Genomic DNA, 25,715 nt, shown 5'->3' on the forward strand with positions numbered 1-25,715 from the left:
ACCCCTGGATAATTGGGCCTGGACAGAGGGGAGGATCTATCAGATCCCCTGCGATCCCTGCAGGAGCACATTTCATGGCTGATGGTGAAAGCACACCCAGGGTGAGGCAGGAGGAGGATTCAGGTGTTTCACAGCAGGTACAAGAGCTCTGGTACAGCGCCGCTCTCGGGAGTGCCGTGGGGTCAGCGGGAGGTAGCAGTGAGCACAGCGAGAGGAGGGAAGCGTTTGCAACCGGCTCAGAAGTAATTTTGGTTTTGGCTGCAGCACAGGGAATCTCGATGAAGGGCTGGAGTTGGTTCCAGGTGGGAATGCAGCCAGCGGAAGGGTGTCGGAGTGTTGCACAGGCTCGTGCTGGGTTTGTTGCACCTAATCCATAACGCCGAGTGCCCCACAAACCCCGCTCCGTGCGGGTGTTTCTTAGATATGAGCCTCCAAAACAACACTCGGCTCGGCGTAGTCTCAAAAGATCAGCTGCAAGCACGAGTGAATTGCACACGGAGCTTTCCAGCGAGCTCCCCCGGGCCTGGGATTACAAAGCTGCCTCTGTTCGGTGGGCACGGTTCCCTCCTCGGTCTGGAAGTGGTTAGTGCTCACCGAAAGAGACCTGCTCTGTCTTTTATTTTTGGCTGTGGTGTTCATCGAGGCCAGGCTCTCTACTCGCAGGCACGTTTCAAATTTGGCTCTCCCCAGAGTGGTTCATTTCCTCGCTCACGCGCATCCCACCCAAAGCCTTTGTCCAGTACCTCGGCCCCTTAGATCTCGATGATGTACACTAAAACAGCCCTGGGAGATGAGGCGTTTGAGAGAAATAGAAAAATGAGACGTTAAGCAACGGGCCCAGAGTCGAGCAGGGTGTCCGGCCAAGGTGTGGCACACAGTGGCCTCCTGAGGGCTGCTCCCGGCCCGGCGCAGCCTCTCCTCGGCCCTCAGCCCCCTCCGTGGGGAAAGGGGGAGAGCCACGGTGCCCCGAGCTCTGCCAGCTGCGATTGCCGGGCTCCCGCCGCAGCCCGTCCCGTGGAATGGGCTCCCTGTGAGAGCCGTTCACTGTGAGATACCCCAAGGGGTGTCTTCACAGGGAGAGCAGGGTGCGTTTGTAACCTGTCACTTTCCTACCAAGTACTCAGAAACACGAAAAGGATTTTAACGATCACAACAAGAGCGGTTTGGCAACGGCGTCCTGGGCTCCAGGAAGAGCCCTGGAAACGCTCCCGTGAGGGGACCCAGGCGGGGCCCTGAGGGGACAGAGCCCGTGCCGTGAGAGGACCGAGCCCCGGTGCCCCCTGAAGAGGTCGGTCGGGGCCGTGCAATGAGGGGGCTCGGCCCGAGCCGTGAGGGGACCGAGCTCCGGTGCCCCCTGAAGAAGTCGGTCGGGGCCGTGAGGGGACCCGGGAGGAGCCCTGAGGGAAGCAGCGCGCGAGGGCTGAGGGGCAGCCTGACGTCACCAGGCTCGCGTCAAGCACAGCTCGCGCGCGGGGAGCTCCGCGCGCCCCAGCCCCATGACGTCATCGCAGTGCGCCGCGGGAGGGCAGCGCGGGCATGGCGGCGGCGCGGGGCGGGCGGTGTCTCCTCGCGGCCCTGCGGCGCTCCGGGACCGCGCCCCGGCTGCGCCCGCCCGCAGGTGAGGGGGGACGGGCGGCGTGAGGGGCGCGGGCCCCGGGGCTGAGGGGGCGGCCGGACCTCCACGGCTCGGCCCGGACGGCCTCTCCTGCCCGGAGTTGCGCTCGGCCCTGTGCGTCCTCTGGAGGTGCGGAGGGTCCGTGTCCCGCAGGCAGCCCCCGATCGCTCTCGGCTGGCGCCGGCCGCGGCCGCTCGGCAGGGTCGGAACGGGCGCCGGCCCGGTAGCGCGGGAGCAGCGCTCACAGCGCTCGGCGAGCTGACCCGAGAATGCTCAGCGCTCCTTCCCGGGGAGGGGCGAGTTCTTCTGGGGCTGTGCAGGGAATAGCGCGGGCTCGTGGCGAGCAGGGAGCGAACTCAGGGCCACCAGCGGCTCCAGGGCCATGTCCTGCCTCAGACGGGGTGTACAGCATGCTCAGCTCGTATAGCACGGTGAAGTTCATGCCCTAGGTCGTGTAGGGATATATAACATATCCATGTTTATGTGCTGGTTCATACAGCACTCCCGGTTCATCTCCTGGCCTTTATAAGATGTGCAGGACATCCAGCGGTACCTGCTGGCTCATACAGGCTGCACAGCAAATTCACATCGTGTGACATGTCCTGGTGCACATCCCAGCTCCTGCACGAGAGCAGAAGGCAGAGAGAGGAGCACCTGCATGAGAGCAGAAGGCAGCAGCGTTGCTGTTGTCTGGGCAGTCACTACCAGGGGACTTTACAGATGAGCCTGAATGAGCTCCTTTTGTTTGCCAGGAGTGCACCTGAAGTTTCATCTCAGACAGCTGACAGGAGTGAGTGCTAAGAAAATCCAAACTCTGAGGCCTCAGTTATGGGCTGTGCTCCCTTATCAAGGCCCTCATGCACTGGAAATGTGCCTGTGAGCTGCCATTAACCAAAACATGGCGAGGAGTGTCCTGCCTGTCAGCAGTCCCTGCTATTTCCTTATCTCTTGTGTGGCCCCTAACTGACAGATCTGCATGTTGTTGCTGTGGTCTGTGGTTTCCCTGCAGGTTACGAAGAGAAAATGTGACAGGGGAAATTGTGTGACAAATAGGGTCACTTTCTGAGTCGGGTTGTCAGATTTATCGTGTCACAGAGTGCCACTTGGGTGCTTCTGGGCAATCCAGCTCTTCCTCCACAGAAATCCCCAGAGGCTTGTTAGCATCCATGTCTGGGAGCAAAGCTGCTGGCTCTGGTGGGTTAGACACTCCAACAGAGCCCGAGTTTTATCCCTTAACCTGTCATTCAGGCCCTCAGGGAAGAAGCAGTGAGCAGGAGCTGTGTGGGGTGGGGATAAAGAGGGAGGGGCAGGATTCTCCTTTGGGTTGTGTCCTGGCTGCAGGGACAGCCCTCCCTTCCCTCACCAGGCAGAGCTGGCAGTGTTTGCTCTCACCGTTTCAGAGGCTGGAGCTGGTGCAGAGCTTTTTGGGAGATGTGTTGGTGTGAGTGGGTCAGGCAGAGAATTCTCTTCTCCCCACGTTCTCAGGGATCTGGTGCCCAGCTCGGGAGCCCTTTTGTGTAAGGAGATCTGAGCTGGGAGTGTTAATTGCTGGAGCTTTTTCCTGCACCAGCTTCCAGGCTCCTGCTGACCCAAATTCTTCTCTTTTGTTTTGAGCCACAAACTGCTTTGTGCAGGGTTTCCCACCATAAATCTCTGCCTGGTGCTGGGCTCTGCTCACTGCAGGGTTTTTTCCAGAAGAGGCTGGGCTGTGTTTCCTGGGGGATCACTGAGGTGTCTGGATTGAAAGGAGGGAGCCCTGAGGGCTTTGCTGTGAGTCTGTGAGGCAGATCTGTGGCCATGGGCACACTGGGATCACTTGGGATCACAGAGGGGTGGAATTTGGGTGTCTCCACCCTCACGGTGCAGTGATGGGAACAGGAAGGGGTGTGGGCTGTGGTGAAGCTCCACATTTGATTAACTCACTATCAAAGGTCCTGATTTGCCCCAACACATCACAGTGCATATCTGGGGCAAGAGCCATTCCTTCTTTGTCACCTGGGCTTAGGAATTTGTTTCTGAGGCTCGTTATGAGTAGCACATACCCTGTTACCTCAGCAGGTGCTTCTCAATAGCTCTTGTGTGCTGATAATTGTGGTTTTATACCCAGAATAGCCAGGAGCCTTTTCTGCTCCCTTGCTCCAGGCAAGGACTCTCAAGAGACAAATGGGCTGAAGGTGCTGCAGCTCGATTTAATGAGCTGTGTCTCCCTGGCATGGGACAGGCTGCTAATTAAGGATGATAAGACCAAACTTTGCACAAATCTGACAGTAACTTCCGAATTGATGGGTGGTGATTTATTATTGTGCTTTGGAGGTAGGGAGGCAAAATATGTGAATACATCAACAATTAGAAACAGCCAGAAATAAAATTATAAGGAGCTGTAGTTTCTGGAGTCAGCTGGTGTTCATGGGCTGGAGGGTGGCCTGTGTGGGGGCTATGGGGTTTTGCTGCCTGGACATCTGATGATAGAAATGAACTTAAGGTTTTAAGCTGCTGCTGCTCTGTGTCTTTTTTGGATCCTGGAGTCAGAGAGGGAGCAAAATTCTCTCTTTTATTTCTGCTATTTGGGAGGTGTGTGTGTGCTTACGTACAATGCAGTATCCTACAGCACCCAGCATAAAATGAGTATAAAATAGATATAAACCCTGAGCTGCAGACCCTTCCTCTCTGAAGCTGAGGGGCTGGACAGTGAGTGCTCTGCTGCTCTCCACCTCAGCCAGGGCTGTTTTCCACTTTCCCAGGCAATCCAGGCAGTGGAATGGAAGTTGCAGAAGGTGTCCTGTGATAATGCAGCAGAGCTGTTTGTGACGCAGAGCGCAGTTATGTGTGTGGGAGGTGTTCAGATGCATTTAGAACTATTTGTGGGCTCTTTAAGAGCAGAATGACTGGGGAGTCATTCAAGCTTCTGGCTGGAGAAGTGGATCTTGATTCAGAGCTTTCTGTGAGGAGGAGGAGGAAGAACGAGGACTGACAGCCTCTTCTGTCAGCTCTTGAGGATGAGGTGCAGGAGACAGAAGTGCTGTTAAAGTTCAGGGGTTCATGTTCACCTGCTCTGCAGCAAGTGAGAGCCTAGCATGATATTCTGGAGCAGCAAGACCTGTTCTTGATGACCACACTGACTGTAGGACCTGCTGTGGGAGCCAGGAGGTTTGCAGAGCACTTGTGAAGTGAGCCTGAGCTAGAGGATGAGGGATGTTGGTGAAAAAGCTAGAAGAGTTCACTCGAGGGCTGTGGCAAGGTGGAGAAAGATTCAGGAGGGACTGAGCTCCCTCAGCTGGCCTGGAGGGCAGGGGATGGCCTTGGAAGCTGTTTCCAGAGAGGTCACAGATGTGCTTTGGGGCTCACACCATACTGATGGGGTTTGGTTCAGTCTTTGGCTGTTTTTTGTACCCAGTCATCTGAAGAAAGGACTCAGGTGTAGGGTTTGCCTCCTTCCCTTGCTGGATGAAACAGCCAACAGGCACAGAGTGAGCTGTAAGGAAAACCTGAGCTTGTCACTGCTTCCAGCCACTTGTGCTGCTTGTCCATGTTCTCCTGGCTCTGCCCAGGCTGTCCTGGTCCCTCCTCTGCTTCCCAGACCATCCAGCCTGTTGATGTTCATTGTAGCACTGGGGGAGGCCAAGATGCTGCCTTCCCCAGGGCAGCTGCAGGGTCAGGTCCTCACCCTCGGGGATCCTGCTCTGGCATGCTCCCAACAATTCAGGAATCACTCCAAGGAACAGGCTTTGGACAGAGGTCTGTGCTGCTGCAATGGTCTTTTTGTGACCAGCTTTGGCTTTGATTCATCCCCCAACAGAGAGGAAATTGTTGGATTCACCTGGGCATAATAAAGGAGGAGAACTGGAAATCCCTGACCTTAAGGAGGCTTGTGCCATTTCCGGACTGGTCTCATTTTCCCCACTGATTTTGTGACTGGTGGCCTTGCTGCTGCTGCATGTAATGCTTGCCCTGGACCCAGCTTTGCTGGGGAGTGTAATCCCTGTGCTTGGACTGTCAGAGGCCAAATATTTATTGCCAATTTATATTTTCACAGGCAGTGTTGTCTTCAGCTTAGCCAGGTAACAGCAGTGAAAGCTGCAGACTGCCTCTTCCTGGTTAATTCCGTGGGAAAGCTGCTAGTTGTCATCTTCTGGATAAAATTTTAATTCAGAAGAGCCAAAGTAGCAGCTTGCCCTTGTAATGCAGTGAAGGCAATTCTGGAGGGGAATGGTGGGTGTTGGGTGGTGAGGGAGCTGTTCAGACAGTGTAACTCCCATGGGATTACCTAGGTGGGACCTCTGAGGAATGCTCCTGTTGGTGCTGGACTTGTGATGTGTATTGAAATATCTTCATTTGTGTCTTTAGCTAAAGGAGCAGCATGTCTGCAAAGACAAATTCTCCACTGCTGGAGCCTCCAGCAGAAGGTTCCTGCCTCCAGCATTGCTGCTGTGAGGATGTACAGCACACAGACAGCAGAGAGCAAGGAGGAGGAGCCCCTGCACACCATCATCAGCAACACAGAGAACGTGAAAGGTGGGCCTGGCACACATGTCTTGAGGGGATGCTCTTGGGGTGCTCCTGGGTCAAGGTGTGGTGCAGGTGAGCCCCCCTCAGCAGTGCTGCTGCCTCTGGAGGAAGTGCAGGTACTGCTCACCACATCCTTTCCATCTGTGTTGCACCATCACCTCCCAAAACCTGGGTGTGGAGGTCAGCATGGCCTTTACTGAGAAACAGAGACATCAAGACTGCATCCATGGGCTTAGGCAGGCAGTTGATGGCCATGTGTGTGTATGGAGGCTCCACAGGCACTGGAATTGGCTGAAAAGAATTTTCTGTCCCAGAAGCAAGCTGTGCCTGCCCAGGTCATTGCTGTGCATCATGGAGGTGTGATGAGAGTCCTGGTGTCAGCCCTTCAGCTAGAATGAATTGCTTTGCACAGCTTCAGGGACAGGTGCTCTAAAGCAGTGTGAGCAATGAGTTATTCCAGCACAGAAGTAGCATCTGCACCCTGTGCCTCTGTGGTTTTCCTGGAGGTGCCTTTGAGACTGCCAGGCTGTGAAGTCCCTGGTGGGGTTGATGTGCTGGCTGCCCACACTCCAGCTTCACGCCATCCCTGGGGGATGTAGGTCCTCACCAGCAAGGCACGGCAGAGGTCGTGTGGGACTTGTGGCTTTTCCCTGTGTTTTCCCAGAGTTTTCTAATGCCTCTTGCTATTTTTAAAAGACCAAGAATGGTCTTTCAGCTGAGATGGTTTTAGTTTTAGTTTCTTCTGAAGAGGTTTCTCTTCCTGGGCACAGCTCCCTGCCTGCAGGAGTTGCTGTACAGATGTGTTCATCCAACCTGGTCTTGGACACTTCCAGGAATCCAGGGGCAGCCACAGCTGCTCTGAGCACCATATGCCAGGGCCTCAGCACCTTCACAGGGAAGAATTCCTTCCCAATATCCCATCTAACCCTGTCCTCTGGCAGGGTAAAGCCATTCCTCCTTGTCCTGTCTTGCTTCAAGCCCTTGTCCAAAGTCCGTCTCCAGCTCTCCTGGAGCCCCTTTATAGGCACTGGAAGGGGCTCTAAGTGCTCCCTGAACTTTGTTTTCTCCAAGCTGAACAAACCCAACCCTAACCTTTATTCCAGGTGCAGCCTCTAAACATGAATTCCAGGCTGAAACAAAGAAACTGCTGGACATTGTTGCCCGTTCCCTGTACTCAGAGAAAGAGGTAAGACACCCTCAACTTGCTGGGAGATTTTCTGTTGGCAAAGCCCCATCTCTGTCAAGGGGTACATCCAAAATGGTTGAGCTGGGAGAATAACTGTTCAGTCCTGAGTCCTGAGCTTTCATGTCAGACTTTCTTGAATGATGTTTTTTTAAGACACCTTGAAAATGTCTTTTTGAAACAATTTGTAGGTATAGCCAAGTGACTCCAAGCCTTGAGCCTCTGCAGTTGCACACTGAGTTTGGACAAACTGTTCTCCTGGCAGATAATGGGAAAGCTCCCACAGTTTGGGGAGCTGGGAATTAGTTTGTGGGGGCCATTGATCTCCCAGATCTCTGGGAGGGCTGTGCAGGGGCAGGGCCAGGCTGCAGGGTCAGGCTGTGTCTGTCCCCAGGTGTTCATCCGGGAGCTGATCTCCAACGGCAGCGACGCGCTGGAGAAGCTGCGGCACCGCCTGATGACAGAGGGGAAGGAATTGCCAGAGCTGGAGATCCACCTGCAGACAGACAGTGCAAAGGGAACCATCACCATCCAGGTAGTTCCCTCTGGTAGCAGCAGGGTGTTATTCCCTGCTGCTCTCATCACTGGCCTTTGTCCTCTGCAGAGTCACTGGAAGCTGAGCAGCAGCACAGTTCCCAGGCCTGCCCAAATATTCTGTCCTCAGCTGGGCTCTGGTTCATGAGGCTGTAACCTCAGGATTTGATGAGAAAGCAACAATGTTATCTGCTCCCCACTTGTAGCCATTGGAAAATTTGCTGCTCCTTCTTTCCCTATTGGGAAGTACCAGTGACTTTTCTCCCTGTACCCCTGCCTAGTGTGCTTCCCAGGTTGTGTGAGCTTCTCACTACTGGGTAAGTTGTGAATCTGGTTTCCTCCTGACCTTTGGGGAGGTTTTCATGCACCTCCTTAAGTCTGAGGTGTTACATGGTTGCTTGCAGACCTTCTTTCTTCCCTGGGTGAGAGAGGAAATAAATGCCAGGGTGCTGAGAAGAACTTCCCATTCCTGCCTCTCTCTCTTCCTGCTCCAGGACAGGCTGAGTCCAGCTTCTGCTGAGGTTCTGCCCTCAGGCAGTTGGGACTGTAGATTTGGGCAGTAGCAGAGCATTTCTCTGTGCCCAGGTTTTGGTTTGTCCCTGCTGGTGACAAAATGCTGACGGGGAGGGAGACAGTCTGTAAGAGCAGTCACCTGTGGGCCTCAGTGTGGGGAGGGACATGCAGCTGGGCCTTCTCTTTGTACTTTGATCTTGCTTGTGGCTCTTGTCCAGGGGGGGAGGCTGAGCCTCAGTTTTGGTGTTTTCTTGGCAGAGTTCCTAATGTTAAGAAGGCAAACTGGTCATTTTCCTTGTGGAGCTGTCAGCCATTAGTTTGGCTATGGACATTCCTAGGAGAGCAGAGGAGAAGGAGGAGGATGAAGTAGGCAGCCCTGAGGGACCATGGCAGGTCCAGGGGAGATGTGGCACAGACAGAGCACACAGGCTGATATTTTTCATGTGGGACAAAAGCAGAGGGGGCTGTTGGAGGCTCCACAGTTATTTTATATTTCTGTTCCTCTGCAGAGCAAGTGCTGCAGTTGCTATGGGGAAGTTAGTGCTTGTCAGTGGGCAACACAATCACCAAGCAGAGATTCTCAAGCCATGGTGCAGGGGCTTTGCTATTCCTGTCACACTGTTGGAGTTTTCTGACTGCTGTGTGACAGCAGTTGTTTAAGGAGCCCTCGCTTAGCCCCAGGCAGGGGCTCATTCCTGCCTTTCATGTTTCCCTTTTGAGATTGTAGTGGACACAAAGCATCTGACTCCATCAAGACATTGTTAGCTCTCTTGCCCTGTCCCTGTGGAAGCTCTCCTCTTGTGTGGCAGTTTGGTTGGAGAGCTGCTTGCCCACCTTGCAGGGTGCCTCTGATGCCATCCCAGTTAGATGGGATAGGGATTGGGCTTTTTATAACCCCCTGCCTGGCTGCCAGTGCCTCTCTAATGCCATTAAATGAGTCTTAACTAGGAAGCTTTTAACTGGAGCAGTCCTGGGCTGTGGGGAGCAGTGAGAACAACACTGCTCCAATCTCTTTAATAGCTTTGCCTTCTCCAGAGTGCCAAAAGCTCCTTACCTCCAGTCAGGGGGTTATTTATAACTTCTTGAAGAAGCAAACTGCATGTAATGATTACTGTGAACAAGCGTCATTCAGAACATTTCTCTGCCTTTCAGGAATGCAAAGGTGAAAGAAAGCTTGCTGCAGTGATTGAGGCAGAGATGGATCTTCCCTTTGCCACTGTTTTGTTTTCTGTACCCACTAGGACCTACCAAAAAAGAGGCAGCAGGTCCCTCATACATGACCTGTGGCAAGGGTCACCCCTTTTTTATTCCTAGAAAGGTCCCATTGTCTCACTCTGACCCCTGGATCCTTTTCAGATCTTCATGCTGCTCTGTGCCTCTGGATCTGCTGAATCTCTCCCCTCCTCTTCCAAGCCCTGTAGCATCTCTTTGTGTCTCACTGGGCTGAGAAAAGGCAGGTCTGTAACGTGTGATGGCCATTACAGGCACATTCCTGGGGGATTCTGTAGATCTGGTATAGGACTGCACTCATCTCTGTTCAGTGACTGCAGTTCTCCTTGTTCTCTGCCAGGCCTGAATTCCAGTCATAAGCACAGCAAGACTCAGAATTCTGATGGATGTCCTCATTCAGGAATATTCCACCTAAGCATTGCAGTGTAGTAGCTGCTAAGAGGGACGTGTTGACTGAATTCCACCACCTCGCTTCCTTCACCAAAGACCTGTTGTTTTAGCAAATTCCACCATTTCCTCCATCCCTTTGAAAACTGCCTCATGTTTCTAGGACAGCTCCATCTGTAGCAGCCACAGCCTGCAAGGTCAGAGTGGTTAAGAAAATCCATTTGAAAATGTGGGGGGTGTGTTTCCAGTGAGAATAGCTCTGCAGAGCTCTGCAGTTCCGCGTGCTGAGGCTTTACCAATGTGATTTTGGACCCTTTGAGGTGGGAACAGAGAGCCTCTTACAGACCCCAAGGCTCTGTGAGCACAGAGCTCACCTTGAGCACCTGCACGAGGTGACAGGCAGGTGACAGGCGCTTGGTGGTGTTGGAGCTGTGCAGTTCTGCTGTGCTGGTGGTGATGTGTGAGCTCAGGGCTGCAGCCCTGCTCCTTGCTGAGGCTTAATTTAGGGCTAGGACAGTTTAGAGGAAATGGTTTGAAATGTTTACAGAGCTGATGGCTGCTTCTGCTGGGGGAGGGAGTGTGCTTGCTGTTCCAGCATGGGGGAGCAGCGTGGTCGCTGCCAGAGCTTGGGCTGCTCACTTTCCTTTGTTGGGCTTTCATCTCTCTCTTGCCGTCATCCAAAATCAGTGTCTGTGAAACCACAAAATCACCAGTTTGCTGTGTTGGGAGGAGTTAAAATGACTGCAAACACCACTCCTCCCTGCAACAGCTCCCTGTATCGCTGAGCAGATCTCTGCTGCCTCACAAACAGCCTGTAACAGGGACTGGGCTCTGCTGGGCTCCAGTCAGGATTGGGCTGGTTGGGCTGTAGCAGGTCAGTGCAGATGCACCCTTGTGTCCCACAAAGCTGGGGGCAGGTGGGGAGCAGGTGCCCCTCCCTGTGGGACCAGGCTGCAGCAGAGAGGGTGACCTGCACTGCAGCATCTGTGTGTCACTTGGGCTTGAGGAAGCAGGAGATGGGCAAGTGGAGATAGAGGGGTAAATCTGGCTGTACTTTAGCAAGTCTTAGGTGGAATTAAACCTTCAGACATGTGCCACAGATTGCAGGGATGGGCTGCAGCTTCTAGTGGTTGCATCATCTTTAACAAATAAGTCCAGGACCCAGAAATATAAACGCATCCCAAATTACCTGTGGCCCAAGGAAGGAGGTGCACAATCCTTTAGTTCTCTTCATGGCAGAATCAGAGCATATTCTGTATAAAAATGGGAAATTCAAAGTGGATGAAAGGCAGTACTTTTCTGGACAGTGGGTATTTAGACCTGGATGGGTGGAGGCTGAGCCTGTGGTTTTGCAAAGGAAAGCTCAGGCTCTCTGCTTTGGACAACTTCCATGTACTAGGCCAAGATTACCTTGTGTTCACAGGCATCAGTTTTATTCTGGCTTTTCTTCTGCTGGTTGCTGCTGCTGCAGATGCTTTAATGATTCTAAACCAGAGCGTTCCTCTAGTGTTGTCCTGGTCTTGTGAATTTGAAATCTTTAATCAAGGTATTTAAATAACAGTGGGCATGTTTGCTAATCAGACATTTTGGGATTTTATTACCTTATCCACTGGTGAAAGCAGCATGTCTTTATAATATACTCAGTGTTCTTCTGATGCCCTGTTGAGGTTTTGCACTGAAATAAATGTTTCAAGTGTTTGTTTTGCAACAAAGCAAAGTGAAAGATACAATAGTTCAGCCAGGTACCTCTAACTGGGAGCATTCCTTCCAATGCAGTCATGGCAGAGGCAGCAGTTAATGGCTGCTTAAGGGGTTGTTAGGTGTAAGGAAGCTCTGCAAAACTTTAAATTGGACTCAGGTAATGGGCAAAGCTAAACTAATCTTACATAGCAGGTGTCTGCAAACATCCAGCACCCTCACCACAGGGTTAGAACAGAGGGCTCAGAAGGCACAAAGGTGCAGGTCGGCAGCAGCTTTGGTCCCGTGGAGGTCTCCACACATAAAAAGGTGCTAGAAACAAAGTTCAGCTGCTGTCTTTTTGGGGTAAATGTTACTTAGTTCAACACTTGTGGCCACCAGCCCTTCATAGTCTGAAGGTCTGCAGCCTCTTTGTTGTCTTTTATAGGGGATGGGTTGGGGAGGATTTTTACTCTGCACCCTGAGAAGTACCAGAGGAAAAATTCACCCAGGTGAGGAGGTGGTGGTTCTGAGGGGTAACATCAGGTCTTCTGTAATTAACATTCAGCTAATGAAGGGTCAGCACACTGAACTGTGTGTCTTGGTCTCTCCAAGCTGTAGAGAAACACCTGGCACATGGAACTCTGAGCGTGTCCCTCACATTTTGTAATTTGAGAAGCCCCATGTACAGTTTGCTTTGTGCTGCTACAGATAGCTCTCCTGTGGCTGTGGTCAGCCTGATAAAGCTTTTCTTGCAGGCTGAAGGGAGGGCTAGAACTGTGTGCAGGGGATGAGATGTTGTAATGCTGATGGTGGAGCAGAGGCTGGATGGTGGTGGGTAGGAGTTTGCAGGGTTGGGTGATGCCATGTTGGTTCCTGCTGAAGATGCCCAGCAGCCAAGCAGCAGCTGGTCCAGCACGGAGCCATGTGAGAAGGGCAGTAGAAATTCCACCAGCTGCTTCCTTGGATTTCATGGAGCTGGAGCTGCCAGCACTTGTGTGAGCCCAGCCTGAGGTGGGCTGCTCACAGGCAGGTTCAGTTGCCTCCCATGACTGCAGAGTTCCTGCTCTGCAGAGCTCAGCTCCCAGCTCTCCTCCGCTGCTGCTTTATTCCCGTTCCCCTGAGCAGCTCCATGTGGTGAAGGGAGCCAAAGGGCAGCTGCAGGAAATGTGGACATGGCAAGGGTGGCTTTAATCTTGATGGTGTCTTCATCTTAATCCACTCAGGTGTTTTCCTGCAGTGGGGAATGTCTGCTTTGCCAGGATCTTCACTTTCTGCTCTCCCTGTCAACATCCTGACTGTTTGAGCCCTGCTTTCTTTGTTCATGAGATTCACTCTCATCAAAGCAGTCTCCAGGAATTGTCATTAAGCATTCTGCAGTAAGTTTGGCAGGGCATTAGGAATTCAATAGCCAATAAATTAATGGGGTAAGGATGTATTTTTTTTTAACACACTGGAATTTGGGAATGACATGCTGTGCTATAAATAGAAGAGGATCAGAGTTCTGTTCAGGGTCTGGCATGAAGAAAAACTGAACCAGATGCTGAAAGCTGTTCTTTCTGGCTTTTTCTTCCCTGGGGGAAGGGACCATGTCAGATTCCTGAGATTTTGCCATAGGCTGTTTGTTTTCCTTGGCTTTTGATCTCTTGCTGTTGAGATCGTACTGGGCATCATCCCTGTTCTCAGCCAGGAGGGCTGACTGGCCTTACTCGAATTAACCAAGGGAAAGGGATTGCTGTGCCCTGCCTTGTGGAGGACAGGAAAATGTCTTACCCACATGGCACTTCAACAAGCTGAACAGTTCAATCCTTCAGTGCAGTTAAACATTGCATTAAGAAATCCATACTGCCATTAACTTACTTTGGTGGAAATAAGCCCAGTAAATACTCCATAGGTGGCAGAGGTCACTCTGGCTCCTCACCTCCGAGCCACCTAGCAGCTGCCAGCTCTGTTGCAGCTGATTTTGCTGACCCTGCACACCAAATCCCACGCCTGGTAAGGCACTGGGGGTGTGTGAGCCCACTCTGGATGTGCCAGCTGCTGCCAGCTGTGATACCCATGCTCACAGGTACTCAGGTAGAGCTGAATCCCTCATGGGAATGAGAATCACATCTCACTTGGCTACTTTTCACCTCAGAGAGTGGCTCAGAGAACATGTAACAGTGGGTTCTTAGGATGCTTGTGTCGGGTAGAGAAGCTACTGGGATTTAGGAGGGAGAATGGCACTTTTTTCTTAGGAGTGGCATCGTGGAGGGCAGTAGCCTGCCCTTTGCTCCTGTGGCAAATGTGTGTGGAGCAAGCCTGAGAACACATTGGACAACAGGAAGGGAAAGATTTTTGCTGGGACCCCGTGTGAGAGGGTGGCCATTGTCACTCTCGAACACGAAAGAACCAGACGCACACCGCTGCTCCAAGGTGAAGAACAAAAAGGGAAGTTTATTTTCTGACTCCAACATTTATAGTTTTCCAAAAGTGACAGTGGATTGGAGGGTGACAGTGCCACCTCTCCAATGCCACTGGGCAAACTAACAGTCCATCAAGTCTCTCCTCCTCCATAAAGGAATGCAAAACAATGTGTTATCTCCAGACAGCGTGTGATAAAGTTTTCCACAAGGAGGTAAACATCAGAAGGCTTAGAAAATCTTAGAAAATCAAAGCAACAGGCCATCTCTAGCTGGGGTTTGCTGTTACCTTTGTTGCCTTGGGGTGTCATGCAAATTGAAGTTGCAGCCAGGTTTGAGACTTACTGCAGCATTTTCTGGGTGGTGTTGCTGCAGGCTCTGCTGCCTGAGATGTGTGAGCTGCAGGGAGATGTTTATCTGCATGCAGCAGTGCAATTCTGGAATAACCTGGGGGTGACAAGGAGCTGTGTGCCTCTGAAGCTTGGGCAGAGCATCACAGAGGGTAGCTGGCGCATTGTATTTTGGCTGGGGTCAGGCTGTTCCCTGGGAATGCAATACCCAGCTCTCCTGGACATTAACAGCTTCATACTCACACCATGGAGCACAGGGTGAGGAGGAGAAGAAGGGGGGAAAGGCAGAGCAGATGGAGATCAGTTCATGTGCTGCTTGCAGGCAAGGGTCTGCATTACTTAAGAGTTAAGGGATTTGCTGCTCTGCTGCTGATTCCCAGTGTTCCACATCTGCAGATTGCAAACAAGCTGCTTCTCTCTGCTCCTCACCTCCCCCTCAGACCAGTTCAGGAATGGAGGGTGTCTCTGTGCATGACATCTGGCACTGTGGGGCCATGGCTGGGTTGACATCTCTTTCCCGCACTGCCATCCTGTGCTTTTTAGAGGGATGTAGAATCCAGCCTGTCCTGGTATGGTTTTGTCTTTCCTTGAGAAATGGCCAGTGTCTCTGAGCTTTCTGGTGGTTTGCAGGGAGCTGTGGCTGCCCCTGGGGCTCTGTGCCCTCTGAGTCTGTGTTCCTGGCCATGGGCAGATGGAGTCACAGCTGGAAGTCTCCTGTTGGATTTACTACCAGAGGGGAAGGAGAGAGTGGGAGTTGGAGGCAGAAGTTCTTGGGTGCTGTTTGCTGGAGCAATGATTCCCTGCTGATATTTCAGCTGCAATTACTGTTTATTTCCAGGACACTGGTATTGGGATGACCCAGGAGGAGCTGGTTTCTAACCTTGGTACCATTGCTCGATCAGGCTCAAAGGTAACTTGGGATGAGGATTCTTCTCCCTCCTTTAGAAAGCTCTTCTCCAGGTACAACCACTTTTGTTCTCCCAGTAATTTTTCATGCTGTTTTGTCCCTTGGCCTTCAGCCCAGCTGTGAAATTACACCCCTCTTGGAAGGTGAAACCTGCCTGTGGAGCCTTCTGGCTTTCAATGCTCCCTGCTGTGCTGTGGGAGGCCCAGGGAGCCCAGGCAGTGCTGAAGGGCCCTGTGTGCACCCACTGCCCTCACTCCAAACACCCTCCTGCCCAGCCATCCTTACGGAGGGGCACCCACCCACTTGGCATTTGCCCCCTGTCCAGGGGAGCGGCAGCTCTGTCCCCACAGCAAGGTGTTGTACATGTGTTGTACATGTGTACCTGATTTTTGTTTTCATTTCTGGAGACACCATTTTAAGGTCTCCTGTTCCTGATTGACTGAGCTCTTGCTTGTTTTCCTTTTACTGCTCTAAGCAGTGCTCCCCTTCTCCAGAGGTGCAGTCCCTGTGGAGAAACCCTTTTCCTTGGGAACCTTCCTCAGAGCACTGATGCAGGAGCATGGGGTGAGGGTGCTGGACTGCCAGGCTGCAGTGCCTGGGGAGCCCAGCTGGGGATTGATCACAACCTCCAACAATACCTGAAGTCACTGTGTGCTGGTTTGTGTCTCCTTTGTTCCTGCAGGCTTTTCTAGAAGCTCTGCAGAGCCAAGCTGAAGCCAGCAGTAAAATCATCGGCCAGTTTGGAGTGGGTTTCTATTCAGCCTTCATGGTGGCTGATAAAGTGGAGGTGTTCTCACAGTCAGCAGAGCCAGGCAGCCCAGGCTACCACTGGTCATCTGATGGGTGAGGCTGCAGAGTGGGGTGGCAGCATGGGGGGCTGTGTCCAGACCAGGCATGGCCTGAAAGCCCTGCAAAGACAGGGCTTGTGTGTTCTTTCAGGACCCGGCTGACTGGTTTAGGTCCTGCTCAAGTTATACACAGTAACAAAGCATGGCCAAATGTGCCAGTGTGGAAGCTGCAAGGGCAGAGTTGGTTTGTCAGAGCAGGTGTGCTGTGGACAGAACACCTGCCTCTCCTGTTCATCCCTGCTGGCAGGCAGTCAGCTCAGGGTGCCACACCACAGGGACAAACTGAACCTCCTTGGTCTGATCATCCTCTGAGGTTTGGCTTGGGGCACCCACAGAGAGCAGATCTTGTGCAGCACTGTGGGCTGCAGACCCCTCTCCCCATGGGTCACAGCTGTGTGCTCATCCTTTGCTTTTTGCTTGAAGTTGCAACTGTCTGTGATGGCAAAGCTGTGGGCTGCTGGACACGTTGAAATTAGAGCTTCTGAGGGTGACAAGCTCAGCATCCCCTTAAAATTTCGTCAGAATAAAGAATTTACTGTGTAAATTCCTAAGAAAACTGAGACACCAGACTGGTTTGAGTTTTCAGTAGCTAGTGTCTTTGCAGAGCAGTGTGTCCTGGGTCTGGAGTCTCTGTGGGGAAAACAGCCACATGGGGTGGCTGGGATGGTTTTTGGGGTTTCTCAGAGGCATAAGGAGCATTTGAGACTTTTGCCTTTTCCTCTCAGCCTTGAAGTGTTGTGTGTCCTCTTAGTTGAACAATTTCTCTGTGCTATCATGAGTGTACCTGAGGCACAAACTGACACAGTGTTTGTTTCTAATCCTAGCTCAGGGATGTTTGAGATTGCAGAAGCATCTGGGGTCAGAGCTGGGACTAAGATTATTATACACCTCAAAGAAGACTGCAAAGAGTTTGCAAATGAAGACCGAGTCAAGGGTGAGTAGAGGAGGGGAATGCTGTTAGCCCTGGGGCTCTGAGATTCTGTTGGTGCTCACAGATGGGAGGTGAATTTACAGGGTTTTTCCTCTCCTGCAACTCCTTTCACCTGCTGTTACTGAGGGAATTCCTGTTGTGTTGTTTCCACAAAGGTGACCCTTCTTTGTCTTCTTTCCATTCCAGAGGTGGTGACAAAATACAGCAACTTCATCAGCTTCCCCCTGTACCTCAATGGGAGAAGAATTAACACATTACAGGTGAGGTGGAGGCCACAGGCAGGTCACTCATGGAGATGAACCACTGTAATGCTCCACTGGAGACAGGAAACAGCACACAGCTGTCCCTGGAAACAGGGGGAGGATTGTCCAGGATATCACAGATCTTGCAGTGATCAGTTAATTAGAACAAAAGGAGACAATCCAGCTGAAGTCATACCAGCAACAACTTCTTTGCATTTATTGTGGAAAAGTGTTGGAGATCACCAAGATCTGTATCTTCCCTTGTCCTGAATTATTATTTCAGTGCTTTATGATGCTTATTTTGTTCAAGCCATGTGACATGTTAGTGCTGATGGGATTGCTCATCTTGCTGGTGTGCTGACACCTCTCCCTGCAGTTCTTTCTGTCCTTTACATGGAATAGCCACTGCCAGGGAGTGGTTGTGGTTTTTCAGCAGCTCACAGCCTGATTTATTCCCAGCTCCTAGCTGAGCACTGCTTGATGCTGGCATTTTCTGACCAGTGGCATTATACTGCAGCCAGATCCATTTTACTCAGATGTTCTTAGCCCAATTGCAGGTATCACTTGGGAGAAATTATCTTTAAAACAGATCTATGAATCATTTTCTTCCAGCATCTCCTCTTCTGATTGTTTAAAGCTTTCTCACCTAAGAGACCAGGTAGAGAGCATTTGTGTGGCTTTTTTGTTTCCTGGAATGTGGCACTGACTGCACAGACTCTCAAGACTGTATTTAAACATTTTACCATGTTAATTTATCTAAGGTTCTGTAATTGGTGTTATTAGTCAGTGATTATTTATTTGGATTCCTGCATAATAGTGTTTCTGTTCCAGAGGCTTTCTAGCTGTGCCCCTTAAATTACAAAACCAGAAATAGCTTTAGACAGCTGTTTGCTCTCTCTGCCTGACAATCAATAGAACAGGCTCCCTGGAGAAGAGCAGCAGTAGAGCAAGGGGTGAAATGCCCTTAATAGAGTCATGGACTTTTATCTTCTTATCAGAAAGTCTGTTTTCCCTTGGGTTACAGCAACAGCTTGATTCTCATTATGCTCCCATTTCATGTCTTTTCTTTGTCCAGGGTCTTGGCTTTGTGTTTTTCCACACATCAGCATCAGTTCACTGCAAACAGAGCCACAGTTGGTTCCCTGGTGGGGTTTCTCCTCGATGAGCTCCTGAATGCTCACAGCATGGAGCTGGGGTTTCTCTGGTCTAACTGGGATAACTGTTAGCTACAAGTGAGCCCCTGAGAATGCAGCACTTTCCAAAGTGCTTTCTACAGCTACTGTAGAACACCTTAGCTGCCAGTGAGTCCATAATCCCTCCTGTGATCCTGCAAACCCTCCAGGACACTTGTGTGTGCTGGAAATGAGGGGAAGCTACCTGTGGAACAAGGCTCTGAGGCAGAGGAATCCTTAAGGATTTCAGGGCTGCCAGGGACCTGAAACTCTTGGGCTCTGAGGGTGGACTGGATGTTAGTGTGGTCCCCAGAAATCACTCCTGTCACTCATTTGGGCTTGAGTGGCAAAGAGAGACAGTGACTGAGATGGGCTTCACCCAGCTGGAAACACACAGTTCTGCATTGAGCCCCACATCTTTGCTGGGTGCAAGTCTTTTGCTCACATACTGGAAACTGAAACATGCTGTGAGCATGGGCTGAGTGCTTCAGAATGCACTGGGGGAGTTAGAACAGCAGCAGGTGGAAGCTAGAGCTCATGGTATGTGTTCATGTGGAAAACAGTGCTGGAGCAGTGACCCTGCAGTGGTTCTCAAAGCAGCTCCCAAGCTGCTGAACAAATCAGCAGAAAACAGTGCAGGAGCTGCTTCACAAGCTCTTAGCTGAGACAGTGACCTCCGTCAGAGAGGCAGGTTGGTTGCAAAAGGCTCACTAAAACTTTTGCTTTTCCTTTGCTTGCTGGTTAGGCCTTGAGAACTTGACCTGTACTGCCGGTCATTTGAGCTGTGGGATCTGCCCAGGATGGCCATTGGCAAGTGTAAGGCAAAGGAGGTTAGCCAAATCCCTTTTTTTTTGTCTAGCCCCAAAAAAAAGGGATTTGGCTAGCCCTATATATGTTTCAGGGCAAGAGTTACCTCTGAGGGGTGGTCAGATGAGGGGCAGTAGTTTGTTCATTGATAATGTGCCTGAGCCACATCTCTCTCCCAGGCTGTGCAGAAGAATCTGTTTGAAAGGTTCTGTTTCCCTGCTCTGGCATCCTGGAGGCCACAGAGCTGATGGGAACTGTTCTCCCTGCTCCTGCACAGGCTCTGTGGATGCTGGAGCCCAAGGACATCAGTGAGTGGCAGCACGAGGAGTTTTACCGCTTCATAGCACAGGCCTACGACAAGCCCCGCTACGTCCTGCACTACAAGGCCGACGCTCCCCTCAACATCCGCAGCATCTTCTACGTGCCCGAGCAGGTACATGTGCTGTCCTTCGACATCTGCCCAGCTGTTCAGAAAGGGGAGAATGGCAGAGCTCCTTAGGGAAAGCAGGCATCTTTCCTACTAGTGGGGCATCTCTGCAGTGGGCTGGGTGCCGCAGGGTAGGTGGGATACTGAGCCATGACAGGAGCAGGGGATGGCTTGGGTAGGTCCCTAGGGAAGAGAGCCAAGATTTCAGCTCTCGTTGGGTTCAGCATTGTAGGAAAGACCACAGTGTGATGTGGGCACTCTGCACAGTGCTGGTGTTACCTCCTGTCTCTTTTCCTGCAGAAGCCATCCATGTTTGACATCAGCAGGGAAATGGGTTCCAGTGTTGCCCTCTACAGCCGCAAAATCCTCATCCAAACCAAAGCTGCAGACATCCTGCCTAAGTGGCTGCGCTTCCTTAGAGGTGTGTGTGCAACCAGGAATAGCAGGCTGTGGATGATGGCTTCCACGGGATGAGGCAAGGGCTGCCCTCCTGAGCCTGGCACTTGTGTTTGCATCACTGTTCAAGGGTTGCTTTGTGTTCCAGGTGTTGTGGACAGTGAGGATATACCCCTGAATCTCAGCAGGGAGCTTCTGCAGGAGAGTGCCCTGATCAGGTAAGCAAGAGTATCTCTGGACTGAGATACAAGGAAAAGATGTAAAGCCATGAGGGAAAGGGGACAGTGGATTCACTACAACCCTGCACAGAGACACAGTTACCTAAAATGTCTTGTCTGGTTCTAGCAGTTGTCTTTAAAAAGACTTGTTCCTCCTGCAGGAAGCTCCGTGATGTTTTGCAGAAGAGGTTGATCAAGTTCTTCATTGACCAGAGCAAGAAGGACCCTGAGAAATATGCCAAATTCTTTGAGGAGTACGGCGTATTCATGAGAGAGGGGATTGTCACGATAGCAGAGCAGGATGTCAAGGTATCAGGAGTCTTGAAACACTGCAGCTGATGGGAAAGATTACCATGAGCTGGGATGAGGGAGACTGCTACTTCCCATGGAACTTGCATGCCCCTAACTTGTGTTCCTGGGTCTGCCAAGACCTATGGATTCTCTAGTGCCTAAACTTGCACTCTTTCTGACTGGTGCTGCTTCCCATTTATTTTGAGACCCTGCAGAGTCTCTGTACCCACATTGTTGTCGACCCTCCCTGGTGCATTGTCAACTAAAACAGGCAATAAAGATGGGCTTTCCCCTCCTGTTGCCTAATTTCCGTTTCCAAGAGAGCTTCACCTACATCCTCTCTAGATCACTTTTCTGCCTCTTTAATATCTGGAGCAGAAAAGGAGGGATTCACAATCCCCTGAGCCGTTTTGTATGACTGCCAAGAGGCACAGGAATCCTTGGGGCTGGGAGGGGTCGGGTGGAGCTCAGTGACCCAGCTGAGCTCACAGGAGCACGTTTCTTGCAGGAGGACATAGCAAAGCTGCTGCGTTACGAGTCGTCAGCACTGCCCGCGGGGCAGCTGACCAGCCTGAGCGACTACGGCTCGCGCATGAAGGCCGGCAGCAGGAACATCTACTACCTGTGTGCCCCCAACCGGCACCTGGCCGAGCACTCGCCCTACTTCGAGGCCATGAAGAAGAAGGACATGGAGGTGGGGGAACAGTGGTGCCACAGCCAGGGGAACACCCTGAGCTGCTGCAGCAGTGGTCAGGGCTGGCTCTCAGGGCTGAGCAGGGCAGTGAGGCCTGTGATAGAGCCCTGCCAGCGCGGTGCCTTTGCCCAGCCCCCTCTGCCTCTGCTCTGTGGCATGAGGCAAGGAGGGACCTGTCACACACTCTTAACCACAATGTTAAACAAGAACCATTCAGCTGTTAGGAGTATCCAAAGGAGGGCCATGGGAATGGTGAAGGGCATGGAGGAGAAGCCATATGAGGAGCAGCTGGGGACATTTGGTCTATTCAGCTGGAGAAAAGTAGACTGAGGGGAGACCTCACTGTGGTCTTCAACATCCTCACAAGGGCCAGCAGAGGGGCAGGTGTCCATCTCTTCACTCTCATGACCAGTGACAGGACCTAAGGGAATGGCTGGAGCTCAGCTGGGAGGTTTAGGTTGGGTATCAGGAGAAAGTTTTCACCCAGAGATGTTAGACACTGGGACAGGCTCCCCAGGGAAGTGCTCACAGCACCAAGCCTGTCTGAGTTCAAGAAGCATTTGGACAATGCTCTCAGACACAGGGGTTGTTGGGGTGTGCTGCACAGGGAGAAGAGTTGGGACAATGATCCTGATGGTTCCTCTACAACTCAGCAGATTCTGTGACCAAGTAAAGACACTTGGTTCTTATATGTTTCCTACCTTTGCTGGACCCCAGAGCAGGAGGCTGGGAGCTGCTGTGCAGGGCTGCAATCGTGTTACAGTTGTCCTCTGTGGGCAAATGACCCTCTCAGGACTGGAGTCAGTGCTGGTTCTCACTTTCCCTGGGCAGCTGCAGACCTGCCACCCATGGTAATAAATCCCTCCAAGGGTTTGCTTTCATGTTAGGCCCTGAGTGGCAGTCACTGTGGGGTTGAACCTGTGAGTTTGCTGTGTGATGTTCCTGCTGTTTGGTACAGAGCTGCCTTGGAAAGGAGGGAATGCTGTTACACCCCAAACAAGGTGTTGCTGTCCCTTTGTTGGCACAGGTGCTGTTCTGCTATGAGCAGTTTGATGAGCTGACACTCTTGCACCTCCGGGAGTTTGACAAGAAGAAGCTGATCTCCGTGGAGACAGACATTGTTGTTGATCACTATAAGGAAGAGAAGTTTGAGGAGAGCCGCCCAGGTACCGTGAGGCTCCCCTGTCCCCTCCTGCTGCACACTGTCCTGCTACCCTGAGCAACCAGTGAGGGGACACCTCCCTCCCCTGCTCTTCCAGCTCCTGAGCAAGAGCCTTCCACCCTCCCATTCTCATAGTCTGAAGCAGCTCAGAGTTTTTGCAGATTGGTTTAATCTCACATGATCAAAGTTCAATAGAATGTCATGTGTGGAGTTGCCATGATTTTATTTCAACCCCATGCATACATCTGGTGCCCAGACAGAGGCAGGCAGCCCCTGGCAAGGCATGAGCCTGCCCTCTCCAGGTATGGCATGGTCTGGGATGAGGATATGTAGGTGTGTGCTGAGTGGTGCTGCATTCCCATTCCCACAAGAGAACTCATAAATGAAAGTGTGACATGGAAGAGTGGAAACTCAGCTCATTGTCCATTGCACACTATAGATGCACACTCAGATGTGCCCTCTTTCCCTGCCAGCTGGAGAACGTCTGACAGAGAAGGAGGCTGAGGATCTGATGGCCTGGATGAGGAATGCCTTAGGCTCTCGAGTCACTGGGGTGAAGGTGGGTATTCTGTGTCTGGCTAACTGAGCACAGGAGATCCACAGAGGTAACGATCTAGGGAAAAAAGATGACATCTGGTTGGGAATCTGCTGCCACAGATTTTTCTTTGGACCCTGTGGGAAGACTTTCTTCTCTGTGCCTCCTGTGTAAGTGGTGTGGATGCTGGCATTTGTCATTGGATGATCAGGGTGGCAGCAGAAGAACCACATCTCAGTGTGTATTGAGCAAAGCCCATATTGCACTCGATGCTCAGGTTACCAGAACAGGCTGGCGACTTTTCTTGCTTGTGGACTAGAAAGGTGTATTGACAAGGAATGTTTTGTGTCCAGCTGCAGCCACTGCCTGCGGACGGTGGGGCGTTTGGGCCCCCATCTTTCCTGCTGGTTTAGGCAGCTCCTGTGGGATGGGAATGAATCATGTGGAGGCTTGGTGTGGATCTGTGCTGAGGAGACTCCAAGCCCTCAGACTTTTCCCCACATGTTCAGGATTTCCACATTGATAACAGTCTTTTGGAAGTCTCATTTTGCAATGTCTCATATTGTTCTACTGAAGTGCTGAGTTGAGGACATCAAGGGTTTTTGCAAGTTTGTCATCCTTCACTCCTGCTTGATTTGTGAAAGCTTTTTCAAGTCTCTCTCCCAGAGTGTTTGCTTGAATGGTAGCTATGTGTTGTGGGCTGCCAATTTTACTGCAGGCTCTATCATTTGGGGCAAGGCAGGATCGAGATCTTGCAAGGCTCAGGTGACCTTTTTCCATTCTGGACATGCATTGTCCGTGGCAGCCCTGACTGGTGCTTGTGCCACAGGTGACCTCGCGGCTGGACACGCACCCTGCCATGATCACCGTGCTGGAGATGGGCGCTGCCCGCCACTTCCTGCGCATGCAGCAGCTGGCCAAGACCCAGGAGGAGCGAGCCCAGCTCCTGCAGCCCACCCTGGAGATCAACACAGGGTAAGGGGGGACAGCACCAGCACTAGCCAAACCATCCCCCTTGGTTTGGGACACAGCACCTTCTCGGAAGTGGAGGCAGAGAGGAGGCAGTGTAAGGCTGCCAATTAGCAGAGTCCCCCCTATAAGTGCAGTCAGTGCCACAGAGACTTAATCTGTGAGGCTGTGTGGGACCTTCAGCATGAGCCCCCCACACACAGTGTGCAGCCCTCTGGGGACCATGGGGGTTGTAGGGACAGATAGGAGAGAAAAGAGAAGCCCCCAGAACAGGAGCAAGGAAGTTGACTTTGGTGACCCACTGTGATTTAGCTGCTCATTCTGGAAATAAATTTTTCATTGTGTCCTAAATCAGCAAATCTCAGTGTTGATCTCTCTCTTACAGGCATGCTCTGATTAAGAAGCTCAACGAGCTGAAGGACAGTCAGCCTGATCTGGCCCAGATGTTGCTCGACCAGGTGAGAGCCAGACCTTCTCCAAAAGCAGCACCATCCTTCCCAGAACCAGCTTGCAGACCATGCATGGCAGGGAACAGGGTGAACCATTACAGTGGGCAAGAGTCACATCCTTCTGTGGCCCCTGGGTATTTCTGGGACTTGTGGTCAATGTTTTCCTAGCAGGTGCCCTAGAAGACATTCTTGGTTTCAGCATGCAGGTCCTGGGAGGGACATTCCCTTCCTCCCTCAGGCAGGTTGCTTTGGTGCTTATTTAGTGCTTTCTTCTCTTTTTCAGATTTATGAGAATGCCATGATTGCAGCAGGACTGAATGAGGATCCCAGGCCTATGGTGAACCGGCTGAACGAACTCCTCACCAGAATCCTGGAGAAGAACTGAGCCCCAAGGACTGAAGGATGAACTCTGTGCTGACCTCTTGCCTCAGGCACAGCCACTCTCAGCAGCTGCTTGCAGGCACTGTCCAGCACAGGTTCATGGGCAGAGGGCAGGGACAGTGCTGGGGACATCCAGCCCTCCCTGCAGGGGGAGGAGCCACCTGTAATTATCAGATCCCACGTCATCAGCTTGTTCAAAGTGCAGTGCTCTTAGTGGGGACAAAATCCAGAGGTTGTTGCTTAAACAACGTGCCCAAATTGCTGACATGAGCCTGAAGAGCCTCATTTCATACTGTTGCTAAAAATGGCCTTTCTCAAAACAGATGTTGGCAGCAAGATCCCCAGTTAGGTCTGTGAATACACCCCCTATCCACAAAATCCCTGCTCACCTTTGTGCTCTGAACAAGCACTGGAAAAATCAATTAATTAGTTAAGAAACCTCCAGGTCTCACCAGGCAGGAGCAGTTTGCTGGCATGGAGACAGCTTACTGCCTTTGGCAGACACAGATACTGTTGGTGAAACATGTCAGTGCAATCCCATGGCAGAAAAGATCACTGAGCTGCTCGATAAGTGAGTTCATCCTGGTCTTGTGGAAAAAGGGAAGTAACTGGGAGGCAGCTTTTACTGTGTGGCTTTCTGGAGAGTCTGTGGAATAAACTACACACCTAGCTGATCTGTATTTATGATAAATAAACAGTTCTTATTTTCCAGACACCCCCCCCACTTCACTCTCCTCTTTATTTTGTTGGTCTTTATGTCTTCCAGCTGGTGATGTTGGTTTGTCTCTCTTCAGATGCTGTTTGGTTCTTCAGGGCATCAAGCACTGGACATGGTGGCTGTGAAATCAAGAGGGTGTAGAGGGAAAGCAGGAGAATCTGTAGCTATGAA

At 51.6% G+C, this 25,715-nt stretch overlaps 1 protein-coding gene across 1 annotated transcript; it reads left to right on the top strand.

Moving 5' to 3' along the window:
* The first annotated feature begins 1,512 nt into the window (after positions 1-1,512).
* On the top strand, positions 1,513-25,539 carry TRAP1 (TNF receptor associated protein 1). Its single transcript, XM_059862233.1, has 18 exons — positions 1,513-1,618; positions 5,960-6,127; positions 7,225-7,307; positions 7,699-7,839; positions 15,236-15,307; positions 15,987-16,147; positions 16,977-17,086; positions 17,270-17,343; positions 19,582-19,737; positions 20,032-20,152; positions 20,276-20,345; positions 20,507-20,654; positions 21,145-21,330; positions 22,358-22,496; positions 22,966-23,051; positions 23,857-24,002; positions 24,382-24,454; positions 24,729-25,539. The coding sequence occupies exons 1-18, from the start codon at positions 1,537-1,539 to the stop codon at positions 24,828-24,830; spliced, it is 2,118 nt and encodes a 705-aa protein (XP_059718216.1). The 5' UTR covers positions 1,513-1,536; the 3' UTR covers positions 24,831-25,539.
* Positions 25,540-25,715: the final 176 nt, after the last annotated feature.

The sequence above is a fragment of the Haemorhous mexicanus genome, chromosome 17, assembly GCF_027477595.1.
Source record: "Haemorhous mexicanus isolate bHaeMex1 chromosome 17, bHaeMex1.pri, whole genome shotgun sequence".
Taxonomy (NCBI): Eukaryota; Metazoa; Chordata; class Aves; order Passeriformes; family Fringillidae; genus Haemorhous; species Haemorhous mexicanus.

Bases quoted from the DNA above. Each gene is read 5' to 3' on its own strand.
- TRAP1 (XM_059862233.1), top strand. From the start codon at position 1,537: ATGGCGGCGGCGCGGGGCGGGCGGTGTCTCCTCGCGGCCCTGCGGCGC. The intron at 7,308-7,698 runs GTAAGACACCCT...GTCTGTCCCCAG, and splicing joins CCCTGTACTCAGAGAAAGAG to GTGTTCATCCGGGAGCTGAT. The intron at 21,331-22,357 runs GTGGGGGAACAG...TTGTTGGCACAG, and splicing joins TGAAGAAGAAGGACATGGAG to GTGCTGTTCTGCTATGAGCA.